This window comes from Astatotilapia calliptera, chromosome 16, assembly GCF_900246225.1.
Source record: "Astatotilapia calliptera chromosome 16, fAstCal1.2, whole genome shotgun sequence".
NCBI classification, from domain to species: domain Eukaryota; kingdom Metazoa; phylum Chordata; class Actinopteri; order Cichliformes; family Cichlidae; genus Astatotilapia; species Astatotilapia calliptera.
In genome coordinates this window covers 17,874,503-17,894,482 of record NC_039317.1, presented here as the reverse complement: position 1 = coordinate 17,894,482, position 19,980 = coordinate 17,874,503, and the positions used below count along the sequence as shown (strand labels likewise).

At 39.3% G+C, this 19,980-nt stretch overlaps 1 protein-coding gene across 1 annotated transcript; it reads right to left on the bottom strand.

The window, feature by feature from the left end:
• Positions 1-14,407: 14,407 nt before the first annotated feature.
• Positions 14,408-18,093, bottom strand: LOC113008090 (protocadherin 8). Its single transcript, XM_026145247.1, has 4 exons — positions 15,654-18,093; positions 15,449-15,519; positions 15,040-15,173; positions 14,408-14,889 (listed from the first exon to the last, which is right to left on the bottom strand). The coding sequence occupies exons 1-4, from the start codon at positions 18,015-18,017 to the stop codon at positions 14,561-14,563; spliced, it is 2,898 nt and encodes a 965-aa protein (XP_026001032.1). The 5' UTR covers positions 18,018-18,093; the 3' UTR covers positions 14,408-14,560.
• Positions 18,094-19,980: the final 1,887 nt, after the last annotated feature.

Sequence of the window (19,980 nt, the reverse complement as noted above, 5' to 3'; positions counted from 1 at the left end):
CTGGGATTTGATCTGTTTCCAAGTATCTGTGTTTAACTTTTCATTAACTGGAACATGACCTCATCTAAAATCATCCATCTCTGATGATGTTTAACCTGACCCCAACCTTACAGCGAGTCTTGGAAGCAGATGTAAGAAACCTCACCTGATGTCCTCCTTTGGTCCTTCGATAATAATTCCCATAAGTGGACTTTGTTATTTGTGGCGTTTGGTGTTTTATGAAGTTGTCCAACAATTGAAAGGATTTTTTTTTCTAGTGCACTGACTTGTCTTATTTGAGCTAATCTAGTTTTCAAGTATCTCCACTAATATGTTACAGTTCAAAGCACACTCAAATACCAGACCATTGTTACGTGTTATTCCCTCCACTTTCTTGTATTATTCCCTAATTTATAGGTGTCTTTCTGTATATATGGAATAAAAACTTTTCTTGTTCATTTCTGGCAATAAATATAGTCAAAGGATAAAAAAATATGTTTTTGTTTTATTTCACTGGTTTTCTTTGCACAGCACATCCACATCTTGGCCTTTTACTAGTGGCCATTACTCTTCCATTTTTGTACTGCAGGTTGACAATTGTTATGTGGTTCTCTCATATCCACCTTTATAGCAGAGCTGCTTGCCTCTCTGTGGGTGCAACAAAAGGAGACTCACACATCTCACAAGCCTTGTTATCATGATACGTGTCGAATAAATTATTTTTGCTACAAACCAGCTGTGGATTTGCATGTACATGCAAATCCTCAAGGGTCAGTGTGTCAATTCTCCAACATTTCAATTCTGAATCAGAACTGCGGAGTCAAGCCTCCCTCTCTAGAGTGTATGGGTTAAAGCGTTGATGTTTTTGCATTAGATTTTTAAAGAAGCTCTCCAGGGATCCAGGAGTTACAGCATCTGTCTGCCAAATTCTTAAAACATAAATTCTGAAAATCATTTTTGGAGTCTTCATAGCACCCAGTGCAGTTTTGGTTGTTGGTTCCTAATAAATTCTGAAAACAAATCTCCATTTTTTTTGTTTGTGTGTGGGGGGGAAGGAGTTAAGAATATGACAGTCTTTTTAAGAGTTTATGCAAATATGTACCTTAAAACCTCACAAATTGCCTGCTCATCAATCAGTCTGGTAAAGAAGCATGCAATGCTGTGCTGTGATCCAAACACAAAACACATTAGGATGGCAAAACTCGCAGGTACTTTAGTGGAGCTGAATTCCTATTCAGTTCACATTGAACATTTCAGACTGGAATCGTGAATGCAATTATAAGACACAAGGAAACACACGCCATAACCTGCAATTGCACATTTCCAGAGTTTCTGCAGTAAATGAAAAACAGAGTTTAAAAAGAGCTCTGTTTGGGGGTCAGTGCTACATAAAGGCATGTCGGATTTGGTGCTAATTGCCTTTGACTAAGCCAAAACATCAGTGAGTCAAATATATTAAATCATTTTAATTTGGCTTCACTTGGTCACAGTTGCTGGTTTTAAGCTTTGTTCACGACACAAAGGCTAACGTTATTTTTAAGCACAAACTACTTAACAGTCAAAGAATGCAGTCAAATAGAGTCATTAATTCATGTCTGCCTCTTGATCAGGTGTACATAAAAAATGGTAATATATATTGAAATAGATACTAACACTCGCGCATTATTAATATTTCAGTAAATCTATACAATTTACCATTCAGCTAGGCTTCATTAAGGGATCTGGAATTTGTATTTCAAATGAGTCCAATAATTGTAAATAGCCTGAGCTGTAAAGTATTGCAAGCATAAGGAAGAATCACACGCTCCTGAAGATACATTGATTATTCATTTCCGTAATGACCTAATGTCCTAACTCGTTAGACCTCAGCACTCTAAAGTCACGTGGCAGATTTTAGCGACTCCAGCAACAACTTACTGTTCAAATTTCAAAACAGGCCTGCAACACAACTGCTGCGTCTTTGATTATGTTGGGAATATCACAGATTTGGACATTTTGATTCAGGCTTTGAACAAGGCTGTCTGCTCAATTGAAGTCATTCTTTCCTATTGTAATGTAAGAATATCTAGTCAAAGTCTTGAAGCTATAAGTATCCTGCCAGCCTGCGCTTACACATTAACATCTTTCCAAGTACACTCCAAGGAGAAGATACCCCTTAAGTTAAAACTGATGTTTTTAACTCAAGGGATGGTGTATGAAAACCCTTGGGACAGCTGTAGGGGAGACTACAGGAAATGGTAAGGAGCCAGAACAAGAGCTGGGAAAAAAAAGAAAAGAAAAGAATAAGAAGAGCACACCTCTCCAGGTGCACACACACTCAAAATACGAAAACCACTACAAAGTCCAGCATCAAACTGCAATGTAACCAAGGTTTTTTTTGTTTTGTTTTGTGTTTTTAACCAGAAAGTAATAGATGAGTGGATAAAGCTTAAGAAGGCCATCATCAAGCATCTTACACCAAGATGTAATTTCTTCAATTACACGACAACTGAACCAGTATGAGAACTACGAAGAAAAGTGTATTGTATTTGCTAATAAAGACAGAAGTGAAAAGCACTTTGAAAAGGGCAAAAAGTTATGGAGTGCTCATAGATGGGCATATTACATAAGCGCATCAGTAATCCTACTGGTGCAAACATTTTAAGAGAAAAAAGAAAAGAAAAGATCAGTACCACTCTTATCGTGTCGATACATGTGGAGCAGGAAAGAAAAAAAAACAGTTCGGCTAGATCTGATATAAGCCTATCAAGACTTCTAAAGCTCAGGGAATAACACAATATATCTCATTTGTTTTATCTATACACAAAGAATGAGCTTAAAATTGCACATAAATTTTGTTGCAGGTGGAGTTGTATTGTGCGCAGTGTCCCTACTGGTTGGAGTCTAATCTTGATTGCGATGACAAGACTTCAGATAACCAAGCAAACCTTGCTTGTAATTACCAAAATGATTGATTCTCATTAGCAGATTTCATTTTGTGTAGATATTAAACAAACAAAATCTGATAATTAGTGGGCTTTAAAGAGGTGGCAGGCACACAATTTGCTTTGGTGATATCTAGGGCATCTCTTTCCCCAGTGGTAAAAGCCTTTATGCTAAGCTAATCTAACTTCCACCTGGCTTCAGATCCACTCTTAGAGCACAGACACGAGTGGTGAGTAAGTTTTCCTCTAACTCCTGGAAAGAAGTCAGATTTTTTTTTTCCAGGTTCATTCTATTTTTTCTAACTCCTATTTATTTAGTGAGACGTTAGAGGTGCATAGGCCCAGAATAACTTACAAAGACATATAAATGTTTAAATCTATTTGCATCTTTTTCCACAGACACAGAACTCAGTATCAAAGAGTGAATTTGAATCCTGCCACAGAAGAGCCATATATTATCAAGATAAATATAACATGTGTGCTACTTTATTTTGGGGGTCTCTGTCTAAATTTCACTGAGCTGAATCTAGTGCACAGTCTCGGGAAGGTTGTGCCAGATGTCTCATCTCACTCTTAGCTCAAGTGTCCCACATACAGTGTGAGAGAATTGCTGGTTACACTGCTCTTAGGACTGGCAGAGAAGCAGCAGGTTAGAAAAAAACACCTCCCAGGAGAAATGATTCAAGGTATTGGAGAGCCACAAAGGTGAATAAAGTGAATGCAATTTCAAAGGGGAAATAATGGAGGTCATGGTGTTTGATGTTCCTATGCTGGTCACGAAAATAACTTGGTTGATGATGGAATCAATCACACCTACACGGGAGTGAATGTTAATGAAGATATGTTTAGTAGTTGTTGTTTTTTTAATTCTTCTTCTTTTCTTTTTTTTTTTTTTTTTGCATTTTTAATAAACAACGTTAACATCAAGCCTAGACATTGCTCCGTTGCTCCAGACAGAATGAAGCGCCGTTATCGGCAGCCATGACTGAAGCAATAATATTTGAAATGTGACGGGTGTTTCTTTTTTTCTTTTTTTTAAATGCTGTTCTTCTCCTGTGTTTTTGTTGAGATGAGTGAACACAAGGTCAAAATGGAGTTTATCCTCTGATATCACCTGCCAGTCCAGACAAGAGAAGTGCTCACTCAAGGTGACATTACTTTGGTGTCTGTACTCAGCATGCCACTACATCTTTCATTTCCTGTGAGCTAAAATTTACAACTTATCCTTTGACAGGAGGAGTAAACATCTCTAATATGACCCAGGCTGTGATCTTCCTCGGTAAACAAAAGAAAACCTGCCTCAGCCTCTGTGATCTCTGAGAATCCAAAGCAAAACAATAAACAAACCGCTTTTTTGTTTTTATATATTTTGAATATGAGCCTAAAGCCCTTGAAAAATGAATCGTAAGTATTCAAATTCAGCATGCAACACTGCAGTGCATTTATTGTAAGATTAGTGGTTTTGACAGTGACTACATTCGGTATTCTGTGTGGGATTAAGGTGAGAGCCATGAAACGAACAGCGCTTACATAATTAGATTGATAATAGATAGCTACAATAGGGGAGTGATTTGGAAGAGCTCATAACATATTCTTATTCTTTCTGCTGTGGCACTTCATATTAGGCTTGGAAAGTTATTTAGTATGCAATGGATCAATCACCATCCTCAAAAGTCATTTAAATTAACTTCTTGGGCAGATATCTATCCTGCAAAGTGGCCGACAGAGGCAAGGGACTATCAGAAAATTAAAAAAGCATAACACTTTTCAGTGTGAAATTGAAATGGAACAAAACTGTGCAAAGCATAAACATGCCAAGATGTTCACTGACAGACTGTCTTTCTTTTATATGTGGATCTTTTTTCTTTTCACAAATCTAAACAATGAGGAGCGACGCTTTTTTTTCTTGCATTCACGGCTCATCATCCTCTCTCTCACAACACACTCGGCCTTTTTTATTGACAACTGGACTAGGATTTTGTGTCCTAGCATGCCACTAATATGGTAGCCATCAAAAGCATGACAGCTAAATTCATTTTTCAGTCGAGACACTGTCCAACTTATTAAAACTTAATAAGAACTGAGGGTAAAACCCCTGCACTAAGTCTCTCTCAGTCTCTCCTTTTAAATTAAGAGGAATCCAAAGTGAATGTTTGATTCTCACTAAATAAAAATAAGCCAATCTGTGTGCAGTGCATGTCTAATTGCAGATGAAGCATCAAATTAAAATGTCAGGGACCGGTTGGAGAAGCAGAGGCTGCCGAGCCTTAGTGTTTAAATTTATGTTTGAGATTATGCCATTTTCAAGGAAGGTGTAATTTGTGCAGCAGTATTACCAGCGCAACACCATGTTATTAGTTTCGACAATTCTCAGTCATGTTAATGTCGGGAAGGAAGGAAGACTGCGTGCCACCTAGTGGGATGTGAATAACCCATATATCTCGCCACCAATTAGTATTAGGCTGTACTGTAAAGTGACAGGAAACTAATTCATAAATACTGTAGCAACATGAAAGAGGAGGGAAGCCATCCGCAGAAGAAAAATAAACTGTCAGTTCCATACAGATTGGGGAACATCAACGGAGCCTTTCCAATTACTTCAAGGTTAACTGTGAACCAATAACTTCAGGGAACCGAAGAAACAAAACATTGTTAGCTAATTATAAGCAAGTCATTTAGACTGATTGATGCAACATATTATTCTGTCCTCTCCCTCTTGCACTCTCCCTCTCTCTCTCTCTCCTAATTTTCTCTCCCATGTAGCGGAGAATAGTATAAAAGCCGTGTTTCCTTTGGCAGCTGTCTCCATGACGGCCCACACTGACACAATGAATGAGACACTCTCCCTGCTCAGCAGTATACCACAATCAACTGGTGAACAACTGGCACAGATTTATCATCATCAGCACAGGACCAAAGCTCGATGTGTGAGCAGAATCAGTCTGCAGATACAGAACTGTAGGCAGGTCAACCACACAGTTTCTGAGGTGGCAAAGATGCAGTCAAGCCCTTGTGTGCATTTCCGTATTTAGAAAAAAACCTATTTGACTGTGCCTGTGGTTGGTTAGGTAAAACATTCTGTTTGCATAGATGCTACATAACAAAGATGCTTAAAAGAAGGTCCTTTATGAGAATGCTATGATCATTGTTTTCTTGAAAACGGATAATAACAGCTCATCCAGAATACAAGCTGAATTGGGATTTAAATGCATATTTTATATTGCGATCACTGTGAATATTCTCTGTAATGGTCTTTAGCGTGCTCCACTTTTTTCCCCTTAATCCATGAATAATAATTACAGTTGAAGCAAAAAGAAAGAAAATGGAATATATATTTATTTCTATATTGCGTGTAATTTTGATTTTCCTTTTTTTGGGGGTTCTGTTTGAGATAAAGATAAAAGAGCAGAATATGGATTGCATGGTACTGGATTACTCTTAGATGTGCTCAAGCTTAAAATGAGCACTCAGTGATCTGATTGCAGAAGCCCCTCAAAATGTACTCATCCTTTGTTTGTTCATCAGACTTGAATGCAACACGTTCGTAGCCTCCAGATGATGCCACATTGGACCGACAGATTTAAATCAGTGGAAGCTCTTAACAGAATTATGTAAACAGCACTGAAAAATCTCGAGCTATACAATGGAAAAAGATGAAATAGTAGTGGGAAAGTAAAAGTACTGACACATTAATGCCACGCTGCGTGATGTTACTACTGAACACAGGCTCCGTGTGAGACTAGAACTCCATTAAAAGCGGATGTTTTGTAAAAGCATAGCGAGAGCTCATGGATTACACTGCCCTGCTTTTGAAGAGAAACATTTTCTACTTTGAGTGAACCAGTCACAATACAATACATGAAAATACCTATTTTTTTATTTGATTATTAATATATTTTTTGAGACTTCATTTTAACAAGATTGCAGTACATAAATCTGCGCCCCATAAGTGTAAATGATGTTTGGGCAAACTGTAATTTCTTGAGGTTCCATAGCATGATGATTCCCCCTAGTGGTATAAGAACCAAAATAGAACAGACAGATACTGGCACTGTTATTTAGTGCTGCCATAAGCTACATAGAGTGCAGTTAATTATTCAGGTTGTAATAGTTTTATAGATAAAAAGCAAGGGTCTGTGTAAGATAACTTCATCTATATGGACTCAATTTCACCCCAGTTTGATTGAAACTGACAGAATTAAAACATATAATAAATCTTAACTAACCTAACTAACCTATGCCTGTTTACATTTATTTTCTTTAAATTTAAAGAAATTAGCTCAAGCATTCCTGTTTGTTCTTTGTGGTTCATGCTGTAAACATTAACCTCCTAAGACCTGGCGTCCACATATGTGGACATCACATTTTGGGTTATTTAGACCAAAATACTCAATTTTGCTCTACAAGGGCCTGATATCCACTTACGAGGACATTATACTGCTACTGTCCTATCAAAAATTTAAATGAATTTCCTCATATGTGGCTCTTATTTTTCTTTAAAACAAAAATAAGGTAAAAAAAAAAATCTGGTAATTCTTTGTTTTTACATTCATCGGGCCCCAATATGCCCAAATATCAAAGAGAAATTAAAAATGCACGCCATCGAAGAGTTCAGGTCTTAGGAGGTTAATACATTTCAGATTCAACTAGAGTAATAATATAAAATCAATAATGACTGATGAAGGAGCCAAGATGAATTGATGACCTCTATATTGTATTATATAGCAACATTCGCCTTTAAAATGTGCTCCTCATGTAAAAATTCTGACACATATCATACATGATGGTACCAACTTCCTAATCTGTGACAAATACAGCAAATATTTCTATTTGTAAACCCACAGAGTATCATTTTGGTCATTTTTAGTAAACTTTGGGGAATATAATGACTTTCAGTGCACAGTTTCTCTGAACTTATGATGCTGTTTGCCAAATTAATCAATACATAAAAAACTGCACCAATTTCTTCTAACAAATTGGGGATTTTAGCAAAAAGGATGAACACATTATATAGTGAATACTATGTGCTTATCCTTTGTCCTGCAAGTATAATTTGTTTTGTTTATGATCTGTAAGTAACTGATGCTAACTTGAGAGAGTTGAAAATAAAGAGAGCGATCCAGGCTACAGCATCTTGCAGTAGCTTGCTGTGTTGGTAATAATTCTAATAAACTTGAACACAAGAGAGAGGAAGACAACCTACAATGAGTTGAAACATTCACTTTTTATTTATTCCTGCTTAAAATAAATTATTATAGATTTCAAATTTTTCTTTGGTTTTCATATGTACCTGTTTTCAGTGATATCAACTTTCATAGCAGGAATTTTAATAGGCAGATAATTCTTTTCTGTTTCTCATTTTTGCCATATTTTCTTTAAATAAACTATATTGGGCAACAGCATAATAAAACTGGAAATTCTGTTTTTTGGTGTGACACCCCAATATTCTCAGTGGCCCTATGAAAAAACCCCAGAGGCGCTACTGGCTGTGTGACGTAAAGAAGAAAAAAATAATAAAAGGTGTACTAATAAGTCGTTGTACCAGCATGTGGGGCTGTAACAGTTTCACTGCACCTTGGCATTGCCTTGACTGACAGCGCTCTATGCAGTCCTGTGAAAAACAAAGTATGTTCTTACTGTTTCCATAGGAATTAAGAGAGTGAGTGACAACCAGGGTCTGCTAATCAAATGCACTTGGCTGATTAAAGATCAGAAAATGAGTCTAACTGCAAAAGCAGAGCATGGTCCAGAGCAACAAGCGTGCATTAACAAAATACCACAATCTTGCAATCAGAGAAATTGCAAACAATCCAGGAGTTACATCTTAGACTATACAGGCCATTTTAAATATTGAAGTTCATGACAGTATAATTAGAAAAAGACTGAAAAAGCATAGCTTGGGAAGGACTGCCTGAAGAAATCTTCTCTCTGAAACATCATGGGAGCACAACTTAGGTTTGCAACGTTGCAAAGTAGAGGTATCTGGCCGCAATACATAGCACCACATTTGGTAAAAGCAAAACATATCACATCAATATAAACACCTCATATCTATCAAGCATGGTGGCAGAGATGTGATGATGTAGGTTCGATTTGTAGCCACACCATGACTGTGCACACCTCTGTCTAGCAAAGTATTCTAGAGTTATGAGTGAGTCTATCTGTCCTAAAGCTTGGCCCAAACTGTTGCATACAACAGGATAAGGATCTCAAGCAGAAACAGAAAAATCTACAACACAACGGCTGAAAAAGCAAGGAATCAAGGTGTTTCAGTCAAAGTCCAGACCTCAACCTGATCGAAATGCAGTGGCAGAAGTTTAAGAGAGTTGTGCATAAATGAATGCCCACAAACCTCAATGAACTGAAGCAACGTTGTAAAGAAGAGTGGGTCACAATTCCTCCACGGTGATGTGAGAGACTGATAAAGTCACAGAGAAAACAATTACTTCAAGTTATTGCTGCTAAAGGTGATTCACCAAGCTAGTGAATCATGGGTATACTCAGTTTTTCACAGGACTGCATAGAGTCCTGAGAAATTTTTCTTTTTCACATGACTGTATGTGGCCTTAGGCAATATATTCTTTATAAAAAATAAAAGGATACACAAACATGCACTGAATTGGATTTTTATGTTCTTATTTTAGCTGTTTTTAAATTCTTAAAATTGCCTTTTCTTTTCATTACATTGGAAATAGACACAAGGTGAGAACAATTTATGATTTATAACTAACAATTTATAATTAAAGGTTTGAATTAATAGTTAAAGGCTGTTCATTTAAAACAAAAGAACAACAAAAACAACCCAAAAGACCTTTTTTGAGAGGTATCTGGACTTATCGTTTAAAATAGACCCTGGATCTGAGCGATCCAGGGTCCCTGAGCAGTTATGGACTTGTATTATATTATATGTGTTTTTGGTGTTGCTGTCCCTTGTTCTCCCTGCTTGCAGGTATGTGTGTGTGGGTGTGTGTGTCTGGGAGCACCTGTTTACAGGCGCCTTCAGGCCTGGTAGGTGTGGCCCTGCCAGGTGGTTGACCACTCCTGAAGACCATCACACAGCTGATCAAGCCCCGTTGGAGGAGCTATTTAAGAGTATGGTGGAGCTCTCTCCGACACTGGATCATTGCGTGGCTTCACGTTAGTCTCTTGACCAGTTACTAAGTTTAGTCTGCTGCATGGTGGTGTGTCTGACGGCGGCCTCTCTGTTATTTCCCCAGGAGAAGCATGGAGACGAGAGGGCAGTGAGCATGGGGTGCTCAGACACTGAGAAGCGGAGACAGGGATACTAGACTGGGAAGAGGACATGTCACCGTAGTTGGGAACGCACTGGGGATCTATTGTTATGTTTTCCATTTTCACTGTAAATAAACGCACTGTTTGCATTCAGAGCTCCACGCCTGGGTCCTCCTTCCTCACATCCCCATGGTTGGCCAGCGTCAACCGTGGCAATAGTGTTTATAGGAATTGAAAAGTAACAAATATTCTGAGTCCTAAAAATATTCAAAAGCACTATTTCATAAGGTAAAGACACATATATAAAACAATACAGTCTAGAACTGAAAGAACACCTTGTATTAATTAAGGCTGAGTGCAGGAATGGCAGCAGTGCAACTGAAGGCAGCACACTGTGATCCCTTGTTACAGTCTGAGTGTCTGGCATTGGGTACTGAATATTACAGGTTGTGATCCAGGCAAGAGACCTAATCCAGAGCGAGTTTTTTTTTTTTACTTCACTTTTCAAGACTCATTTTTATGCAATGTGTGATCAAACAGAGCAGGAAAGGGGGAGTTGGCTAGCTGAGAATTCTAGGTTAAGGTAATTGTTCCACATTTTTGATAAATATACTGCATTTCATTTTCTTTTTGCAGGTTACATAAAAGGTTAGATATGCCATACTCGTATCTGTCCATTCAATAATAACCGGAAGCCAGTAGCCAATCAGCTTAGCCTCGCTCCAAGATGAGAAATTGGGAAACGGCAATCCTGGCTCTGCCCTATTTTAAGAACATACCTTCGGCAGCAATAACATAAACGAGAATAAAACAATCTGCAGTCATCTATGTGAAGAAGTATTTATTGTCCCGGTATCCCACAAATACAGTTATCAGAGAATTTATCAAGTATCGGCTAATGACTTGCCCCTGGGGGTCTGAGGTGTAACCAGCAGCTACAGGAAATAAGGGATAACCTGATATTCAGGTCACCACTCCCTGTTCCCAATCGCTATTTGCTGTCCAACGATGGATGCTGAATAAAAAAAGCTATTAAGAAGCTAAACTGTCAGAAATTGATGGCTGATGGTTTCTAGATTTCATTTTAGACCATGGATTTCTCTTTCTCTCTGCACAGACAGTTATTCTGTATGCAAACTCAAAAAAATGACTGTTCTGTATTACTCGGACTACAAAATGACGACAGATGGAAACCAGAAAATGTCTGGTATGAAAAATCTTGTCCCTTGCATGCAGAGCCTGCATATTCACATGCAGATATCTGTTTATAGAGATTACAATTACAGTGACCTTTAGCAGTCTGGTTGCCTTGCAACCAAAGAGAAAAGGCTAACTGTTTCTCCCAATTTCAGCTCCTTGTGCTAAGCTAAGAATTGCCAGATGAAGGCCACATGTCAGCATGCATTGGTCAAGCAATAAATCTGTTCTGTTGCCTTGTTAAGCTAAGCTAAGCTAATGAGCTTCTGGATCCCACCGACTGATATAAGTGATATTGATCTTCTTATCTTATCTTCTTCAGCTCTCAGCAAGAAAACAAATCAGTTTTTTTCTTCCCAAAGTGACACACCGTCCTTTAAGATTGTTCATAATCTCAGTGTGGCCTGGATAGTGAGTCATAAAATCAAGGTTTCTGCTAGTCGGTGATTAAATTGAATCCATAATCTCAATAATCATAATAACAGTTTTTCATTCACTGTCACAATTACAGGCATTTACTTTACACAGGAGTAAAAAGCCATAGTTTGACATAGGCTTACATGTAAATGATGCAGATGACATCTTAATAGTAAATGAACATAAACAAAAGTTTTGCTTCTAGAAAAAACTGTCAAGTGGAAAACAAATGGTGTTATTTTTTTTCACACCAGCTTCACAATTCAAAGCATCCAAAAGTCAATACCCACACTTGGCAGTTCAGACAAAGATGAAGATGAGGTGTGAGACGTACAAAACATTGCATTCTGGGATCGGCCTGAAGCACAAAATGACAGTGATTCAAAAAAGCTCCATCTGTACATGCTGGGTACACTGGGGAATTGTGTCTCAAAGTTGAAATGCTAAGAGACCATAACAGCATAATCACAGTCACATAGTTAGCTATTTGTCAAAAATAAACCACAGGTGCTGAGGCTAGAAATGACGTGTGCAGATCTGACTCATTTGTCCGTAGACTACTGATGAGCTGAAAACCAGGTCTAAAACGCTCACTTTCTACTACTATGAGGAGATTTCAAATGCACTGCGAGAGTTGCTGCAGGACATTAATGGGAAATCCATTTGAAAATAAATGAACATGGTGCCTGCTAACAATGGCTTTTTCTGACAGACACGCAATTTATAACAAACTGTGTTTATAAATGTACCTTGTGGCATAAATTGTCAGGTCAGTGCACAACTTATTTGACCTACAAGGAGCATACAAAGCAATGACGAAGGGAACCATACTGTATTGATTGATAAATGCATTTTCTTTCTGTGTACAATTGGATATCTGTCAGACCAGTACACATCACTGGGGGCACAAATATGACCTTCTTTTTAATCGTTTGCCTTTTGTTTTGCATGGCCTTGAATAACTTAGCAATATTCGAACTGGAGTGACTTTGCAGAATACAAGCATTCAATAAAAAAAGGTGGCCATGACAGATTAAATATGGAATAAGGTTTGAACATTGTCCTTTATTCATGAGGCACATTGAGGTGATGTGTGAGAACTCTGTTAGTGCTTTAGGTGTTATGTAAAAGGCATCTAATCCACTCCATTCCAGCTTTTATCACAGCTATCAAAAACTAAAAAAGCAGGTATTTATGCTTATGCAAATGAGCACTGCCCTTAGCCCCCGCTTCCTGCAGATGAACAGAAAACAGGAAAAAAAAAAGTAATGGCTCAGGCTGTCATCAGATTCCACTGAGAGCTCTTTTTTTCTACAGCTTTTTTTCCACAACTATTTATTTCCTCTTAAGTAATGTCCCTTAAATGGCTGTTATGTAACTTGCCACAGCTTCAACTCTTGTCTCATTTGCCTCCATAAATCAAATGCTTATTTAAATCGACCTTTAAAATAACGAGGACAGAATATTGTGACAAATTTGGACATGAGCAGATGAAAATCAGCAGGTATTGAATACTGTTTAAAATGCTCATTTCCATGAGTAGTAAGTACAGTAACGCAGCTCAGAAGAAATTTTGGAAAAATGTTTATGAAAAGCAGTATTAAAATTGGCCCGTACTTTTGAAGTTGTTGATGAAAACTCAAGCACTTCCCCATGGACACGGTCTCTTGATTGAGAGATGTATTTAATTGATCTTTTTCCTGCATAATTTAGGTATAGGCTTTCTGGATTCCTGTAGCTGTCCTGGATTTGTACTTGTACTCACCAATGATGGGTCTTTCTGAGGAGACAAACAGTACAAGCATTACAGCTTTGAGATTGAAAATCATGTCAAGGTTGGCTAATTGTAGGCCAGGTTTCTGTATATCTGGCTTTTAAAAATCATCAGTGTTTCATCAATAAACTATTTGGGACCTGAGGCACTTCGCACTGTCACTAAATATTTCTGGTTGAAGTGAGCTGAAAAATAGCAACCAGTGTGGCAAATGTAAGAGTAGCTTGGCAAGAACATGGTTTATCAGTGTCAGAGGACAAGTTGCATGAGAAAACTGTATATTACTTGTATATTTATGTGCTATTTTCTGAATGAATGTACATGAATTTATATTCACGGGCTAAGGATTTGTCCCTCACAGCAATGACAGGCAGGAATTTGTCAAGCACCATAATACCTGTTGTTCTGTGTTGTGTACAGTGATGTGAATTATTTCAAAGCGCAAAAGCAGGTGTGACAGCACCCAGCATGAATTTGTAGGAATAATGGTTCGTACTTTATTTTCCACTTGAGTACCAGTTCTACTCTCTCATTTGCATGCAAGAAACTCCACGGAGCAACCTAGGAGTCTTCAAAGCCAGTCTCTCAGGTAATGCAGCAGCATCAGGTTTTACATCTGATCATATCTGACTGGAGTTTTGATCATGTTGATTCAAACTGCGGGAACAGTTCTATGTGTTTACCAATTCAGGCAGTGGTTTCTGATGGCAAGGGGATACCACTTCATCTTGAAAAGCTAAATTTTGTTCAATTAAAATAGATTAATTGGCAATATTTTATTATGTTTGCCGTGTCACCACATTTGGAGAAGAAAATCTTGTAATGAATGAGCCTTTTTGGTATTTCAATCACACCTTTATTGGAAAAAGAATGAGCAGCGTGCAGAGTGCATTAAACTGAATTTCAAAGATGTAAAATAAAATTTTGCAGTTGTGAAAAAATGTCTTCTATCATAAATATGTCCATGTTTTAATGACCCACATGGACAACAAAAAATATTTACACTTTCTATGTACACTTGGAATAACCTTTTTTTTTAAAAGACAGTTGCAACTTCCGAACCTGTAGCCACAGTCACAATATTTGGGCTCTGCCTGACTGCACCACGAGCCTCGTGTTGTTGCTGAGGGTAGTAGGAAGGAAGGGTTCTGGTCCTGGAGAAGGTCTGCATGCTGCTCCGGGACTTGGGCTGACTTGTGCCATAACAAGAGTCCTTCCAAGACTCAGGGCAGCCATGAGGACTGTTGAAGACAGGCGCTGGGGAAAAGCCTATTGTGTATGCAGTGTTTCTAGGGGCTCGGAAGCTCTGTGGCTGTATTGCACAGTAGGTGCCTTGGCAATCCTCTGATAAGCCGTTAGCTGCACCTGAAATAGAAGCAATATGAATTTAATAAAATAATAATGGTGAGCATTTATAGATTAAGATTTTACATATATTTTAAAATAATTGATCATTTATATATTTCTGCTGAAGGTTTGCTTTATCTGAACTTAAACACATACAGGAAAACTCACTCTTTAGCCTCGGCTGGAAGGTTCTGAAGTTCTTTCTGACTCCATCGCCACTGATATCAGAGTCACTGTCGTTGAAGTCACTGTCCCCTTTACCACTGTCCTTCACGCTCAGCTGATCAGTGTTGCTCATCCCACTGCAAATGCAATCAACAAATACAGTATGAGGCACAACTGCATCACATTAGCTTGATTATTGATGACTTTTTTTTCTCTGCATACACAGCACGGGACTTTGTTGCCCATCTAACCTCATTTTGCATAGATGCCACAAGCAACTTGTATGTTTTGTGTCTGTGACTGTGTGCGCGCGTGTGTGAAGTACTGTTTTTTTTAAGAAACTCTTTTTAGTTTGATTTCACTGTTTGTAAAGCATCAGATCTGAGAAAAGACATTCATTTAGTTGTCTTACCTCACTTGCAAGCAGTATTTGTCACCTTGCCACACAGATGTTGGTTGGAAATGCTTGGAGGGCAGGAACATCTAAGAGAACAAAGTGACAAGAGAGAGCTTAGTTTCCATTTCTGGCACACAGATCAAAGCAGTACTAGGAAACATCCTATAAAAATATGAGGGAAAATAAAACAGAAAAACAAGACTAAATGTAGTTTACTCACCTTCGTCTCAGAGTCCCTGCTCCTCTCCTCATACAGGCAGGAATCATCGAGAGACAAAGAGGTCCTCTCGTGGAAGAAGCCTCCTTGACCTGTGTAAATGTTTGGTTCTGTTGAACTAAGCATGGGCAGGGGCCTGCCATCAAACAGGCCCTGACACACTTCTCTCTTGGCGCCACGGCTTCTCCCCCCACGTCTGAGTTTACATGTCACAGCTACAACCACTATTGCAATCAGCAACAATGCACAACCCCCACCGAGCATAATGATGATAATTAGTGAGCCATCAACGCCGGCGCTTTCTTCATCACTTGACCGCAGCACAATGACAACTTGGTCTTCGGAGGGCTCTGTATCTGAGACGACAAACCTAATAGTGGCACTGCTAGAGAGCGGGGACCTGGCATTGTCACTCACTGCGATTTTCATTTCCAGCACGTCCCCAATTTCAGCTGTCAGCCATTGTTTTAAACCAATCTCTCCAGTGTCTTTGTTCATTGTAAAAAGCTTCAGATCACCTTGCACAATTTGGTATGAGAGTTCTCCATTCACTCCATCATCCTCGTCTTCAGCTGTTACACGAAGGGCAAGATAGCTAGGAGGTGCATTAAAGGGCAAAGGAATCTCAGCAGAGTCATTCACAAGGACAGGGAAGGTGAAATATGGATAGTTGTCATTTTGATCCACAACTCTGACCCTGATTGTTGATGTGCTTGACAGAGCAGGGGAACCTTTGTCTTCTGCTTGGATGACCAGCTCAATCTCCTGAAGCGTCTCATAATCAAAGGACCTTAAAGTATACAAAGACCCTGAGAGGGAATCCACAGAAACATAAGTGGACACTAAAGAGCCGCCTGGTACCTCTGAATCGAGGAGTTTGTATGAGACTTTGGCATTTTTTCCCATATCAGGATCTCGAGCAACAACAGTGGTCACATATGAGCCTGGGATGTTATTTTCCAGGACTGAAACTTCATAAAGTGGCTTACTGAACAGAGGGAAATTGTCATTCTCATCTGTTACACGGATAGTGTACTGTCTGATAGTTTTGAAAGGTGGGCTTCCCAGGTCTTCTGCAACCACAGTCAGGTTATACTCTGGTATCTTCTCTCTGTCTAAAGTGGTGGTGGTAACGATCATGAACGTGTCTCCATATGCCTGCTGGAGGGTGAAATGCACATGCTCGAGCAGACTAACGCGCACGTACCCATTGGAGCCAGAGTCTCTATCCGAGGTGCTGATCAGAGCCACGAAGCTCTCTGCCGCTGCAGCTTCCGTGATGTAGGCGACTCCATCACTGCTGGAGGTCATGGGTTTGATGCTGATTTCTGGTGCGTTGTCGTTCACGTCCACGATATCTATCAAAACCTTGCAGGTGGAGGGGACAGAGTTCGCGCCTAAATCAGACGCTTTGATGCTCAGCTCATATGATCTCCTCTTCTCAAAATCGACAAGCGCCTTCAGGGTCACGTCACCGGAGTGGGGGTCGAGGTGGAAAAGGCGCGCAGCTTCTAACGACAGCCCGTCGGAGAACGCGTACATCACTTCGCCATTTATGCCGTCATCGGGATCAAACGCGTGCACTCTGAGAACACGGTGGCCTACCGGAGAGTCTTCATTCAGCTCAACTTTCAGAGAGCTGTGCTCAAAAGTCGGGCTGTTGTCGTTAAAGTCCAACACTTTGATATTCACAGTCATTGACCCGGACTTTGCAGGCATTCCCCCATCATATGCGGTGACTTCAATAGTGTAGGAGTCCTCCACCTCCCTGTCGAGCTGCCTCACCAGCACCAGTTCAGCAAACTTCACCCCATCCTCCCGATCGCGTACTTCAACAGAGAAATGACTGGAGGAGGAAGTGTTGTAGCTTTGGATGTAGTTGTCTCCCACGTCCTGGTCGAGCGCGATTTGCAGAGGGAATCTAGAGTCCAGTGGCACATTTTCTACAATCTCCAGAGTTGTCTCGTTGAGAGGAAAATTGGGAGAGTGGTCGTTGATGTCTTTCACCTCGATCTCCACGTGAATGAGTTGAAACTTCTCCCTGGAGAAGGCCACGATGTCGAAGGTGATGAAGCAACGGGGAGTCCTGGGGCAGAGCTGCTCTCGATCAATTATTTCTGCGACACTCAGAAGTCCGTCGTTCTCTCTCATGTGAATCACAGAAAAGTTATTCTCTTGCATAAAGCGGAATGAAGTGTCAGGGTCATCAGCTGGATCAATCTTTAAATCTTGAGACAAATTACCTATTTCTGTCCCGGGTGCGTCTTCTTCATAGGTGAAATACCTTGTAGTTGTACACTGAGCAGTATTTAAAAATAAAACAAGCGCCACGCACAGCCCAGCTGCTGCAATCTTGCAAACTGTCATATTGAAGGGCTACTGAATGCTGCACAAAAAAAGTCATAAATCATGCAAGCAATCCGCCACTTGTGCTATGTCAGGTCGAATCACAACGGTGTTCAACTCTGACTTTGCTGCGGGACTATAAGCTCCGGTATATGCAAATAGGCTGCCCAGTCGACCAATGGCCTTCCAGTCCTGCACCAAACGGAACACGTTTGCCACTTCTGTTCACTGTTTGGGGTGCAAATGGTTCACTGAATAAACCAATTGTGGGGCTTTGTGCAGGCTGATAAAGTTGTTTTCTAAATAAATCTACATAGGGCCATTAATTAACTAACTAAATTACTTGGAGGACTGCATATAATAGGACTTCATGCCACAAGAGGAAGTTTAAAATTAACAACTTAGAATAAATGACTGGGCGAGTTTGTTGCCTCTCTAAAGGACATTATGCAGAAGCTAGGATGTAAAGACATTAAAGCGCAATGGACATATGCCAGTGAAATTATACATTGGTGGTAATTACTGAGAAACAGAAAAAAGTTAACAGGGGCGCATGACATAAGAAAATATTATGAGCATGATTGGCAGTCTGAGTGCAGTTTTTGCCCTGCAGGGAGTGATGCTTTTAAAATGTGAGGAATAAAGGTAGTGATGGAAGAAATGTAAGATGTTTGAAGTAGAAAAGCCACAATGCAAAAAAAAAAAAAAAAAAAACTCATTACACAAGGAGGAGCAAATGCATAAAGTAAAAAATAAAAATGTTGCAGAATTATTGCCTGCATGTGTTTTCTTATAAACATTTTATTACAGCAATATTACTGTGGATGTTTTAACAGTGAGGAGCATCTTAATGTTGTGGAGGTGGTACTATTTTGAACACGTTTATACCTACTGGCTCTTTAATAATGCATTAGTACATACATATGCCCAAGATTATCATATGAGTATAGCTGTCAATTAAATGTGATGCAGGAAAAAAGTTCTACATTTCCCTCTGAACTAAGTAGAAATATAATATAGCGTGAAAATGTAATATATATACAAGCAGCAGAACACAATAGTGAGTTAATGTATTTAGTTATTTCCAGCCTGTCTTTAAAGGCAGGAGAAAATGCAAAATAGGAACTAGGAAAGATCTAATAATGGAGGGTCCCATCTCTAATGACATTCATTTATATTCATTTTCACACATATTAAAATCACATAGTGCTCATATTTTGACATTTAAACTTAATAAAACTCCATACATATTTATTTTTGCAGTTTTTTTCTCCTTCCACATTTATCCGTGTAAATGTTGCAAATAAACATAAGGAATGCATAAGGAAAAGCATGTGGTTTTTTTTATATTCTTTTTATTTTGGGGTGGAGCATCTGCAAATGCTGTCTCATCTGTTCAAATAGTGGAGGAGGAATTTCAGCGTAATGCGGTTGAGAAAACCCACAAAGCCAGACAAGTGTCATTTGATTAGTGCTGTGTTTTGGACACCCACAATGTTAATTACACATAGAATATCACTGTAACTCTGTGTTAGAGGAAAAACCTGCCAGTATAATCAAGACCATCTGTATTGTAATAAACACCCAGTCGTACTTAATTTACCCTTTTCAACAATGGTTCTATAACAGGAACTGTGGAAGTCTGAAAAATAAAGAAGTCATAAAGGACTGCATTGATTCCCAATCATACCACACACACAGAGTGAGAGACTTCCACAGACTCGCGCACACACGCACACACAACAGCATCAGCCCTCACAGTGATAACAAAAGAGCATGAGTCAACCAGGCCTTTGTCAACCATATGGGTGATTAGCTTCTGCTGATTAAAAGGCGTCTATTACCCTTCAAAGGGCTCTTGACGCCTCACAAAAGTTTGGGTTAAATCTGTCTGAGCCCCCCCAAGAGGGCACACACTGAAAGGTGCAAAAAAGCACGCAATAAAGACCCACAGAGACCGGAGATACTTGTCAGTGAGAGGTGA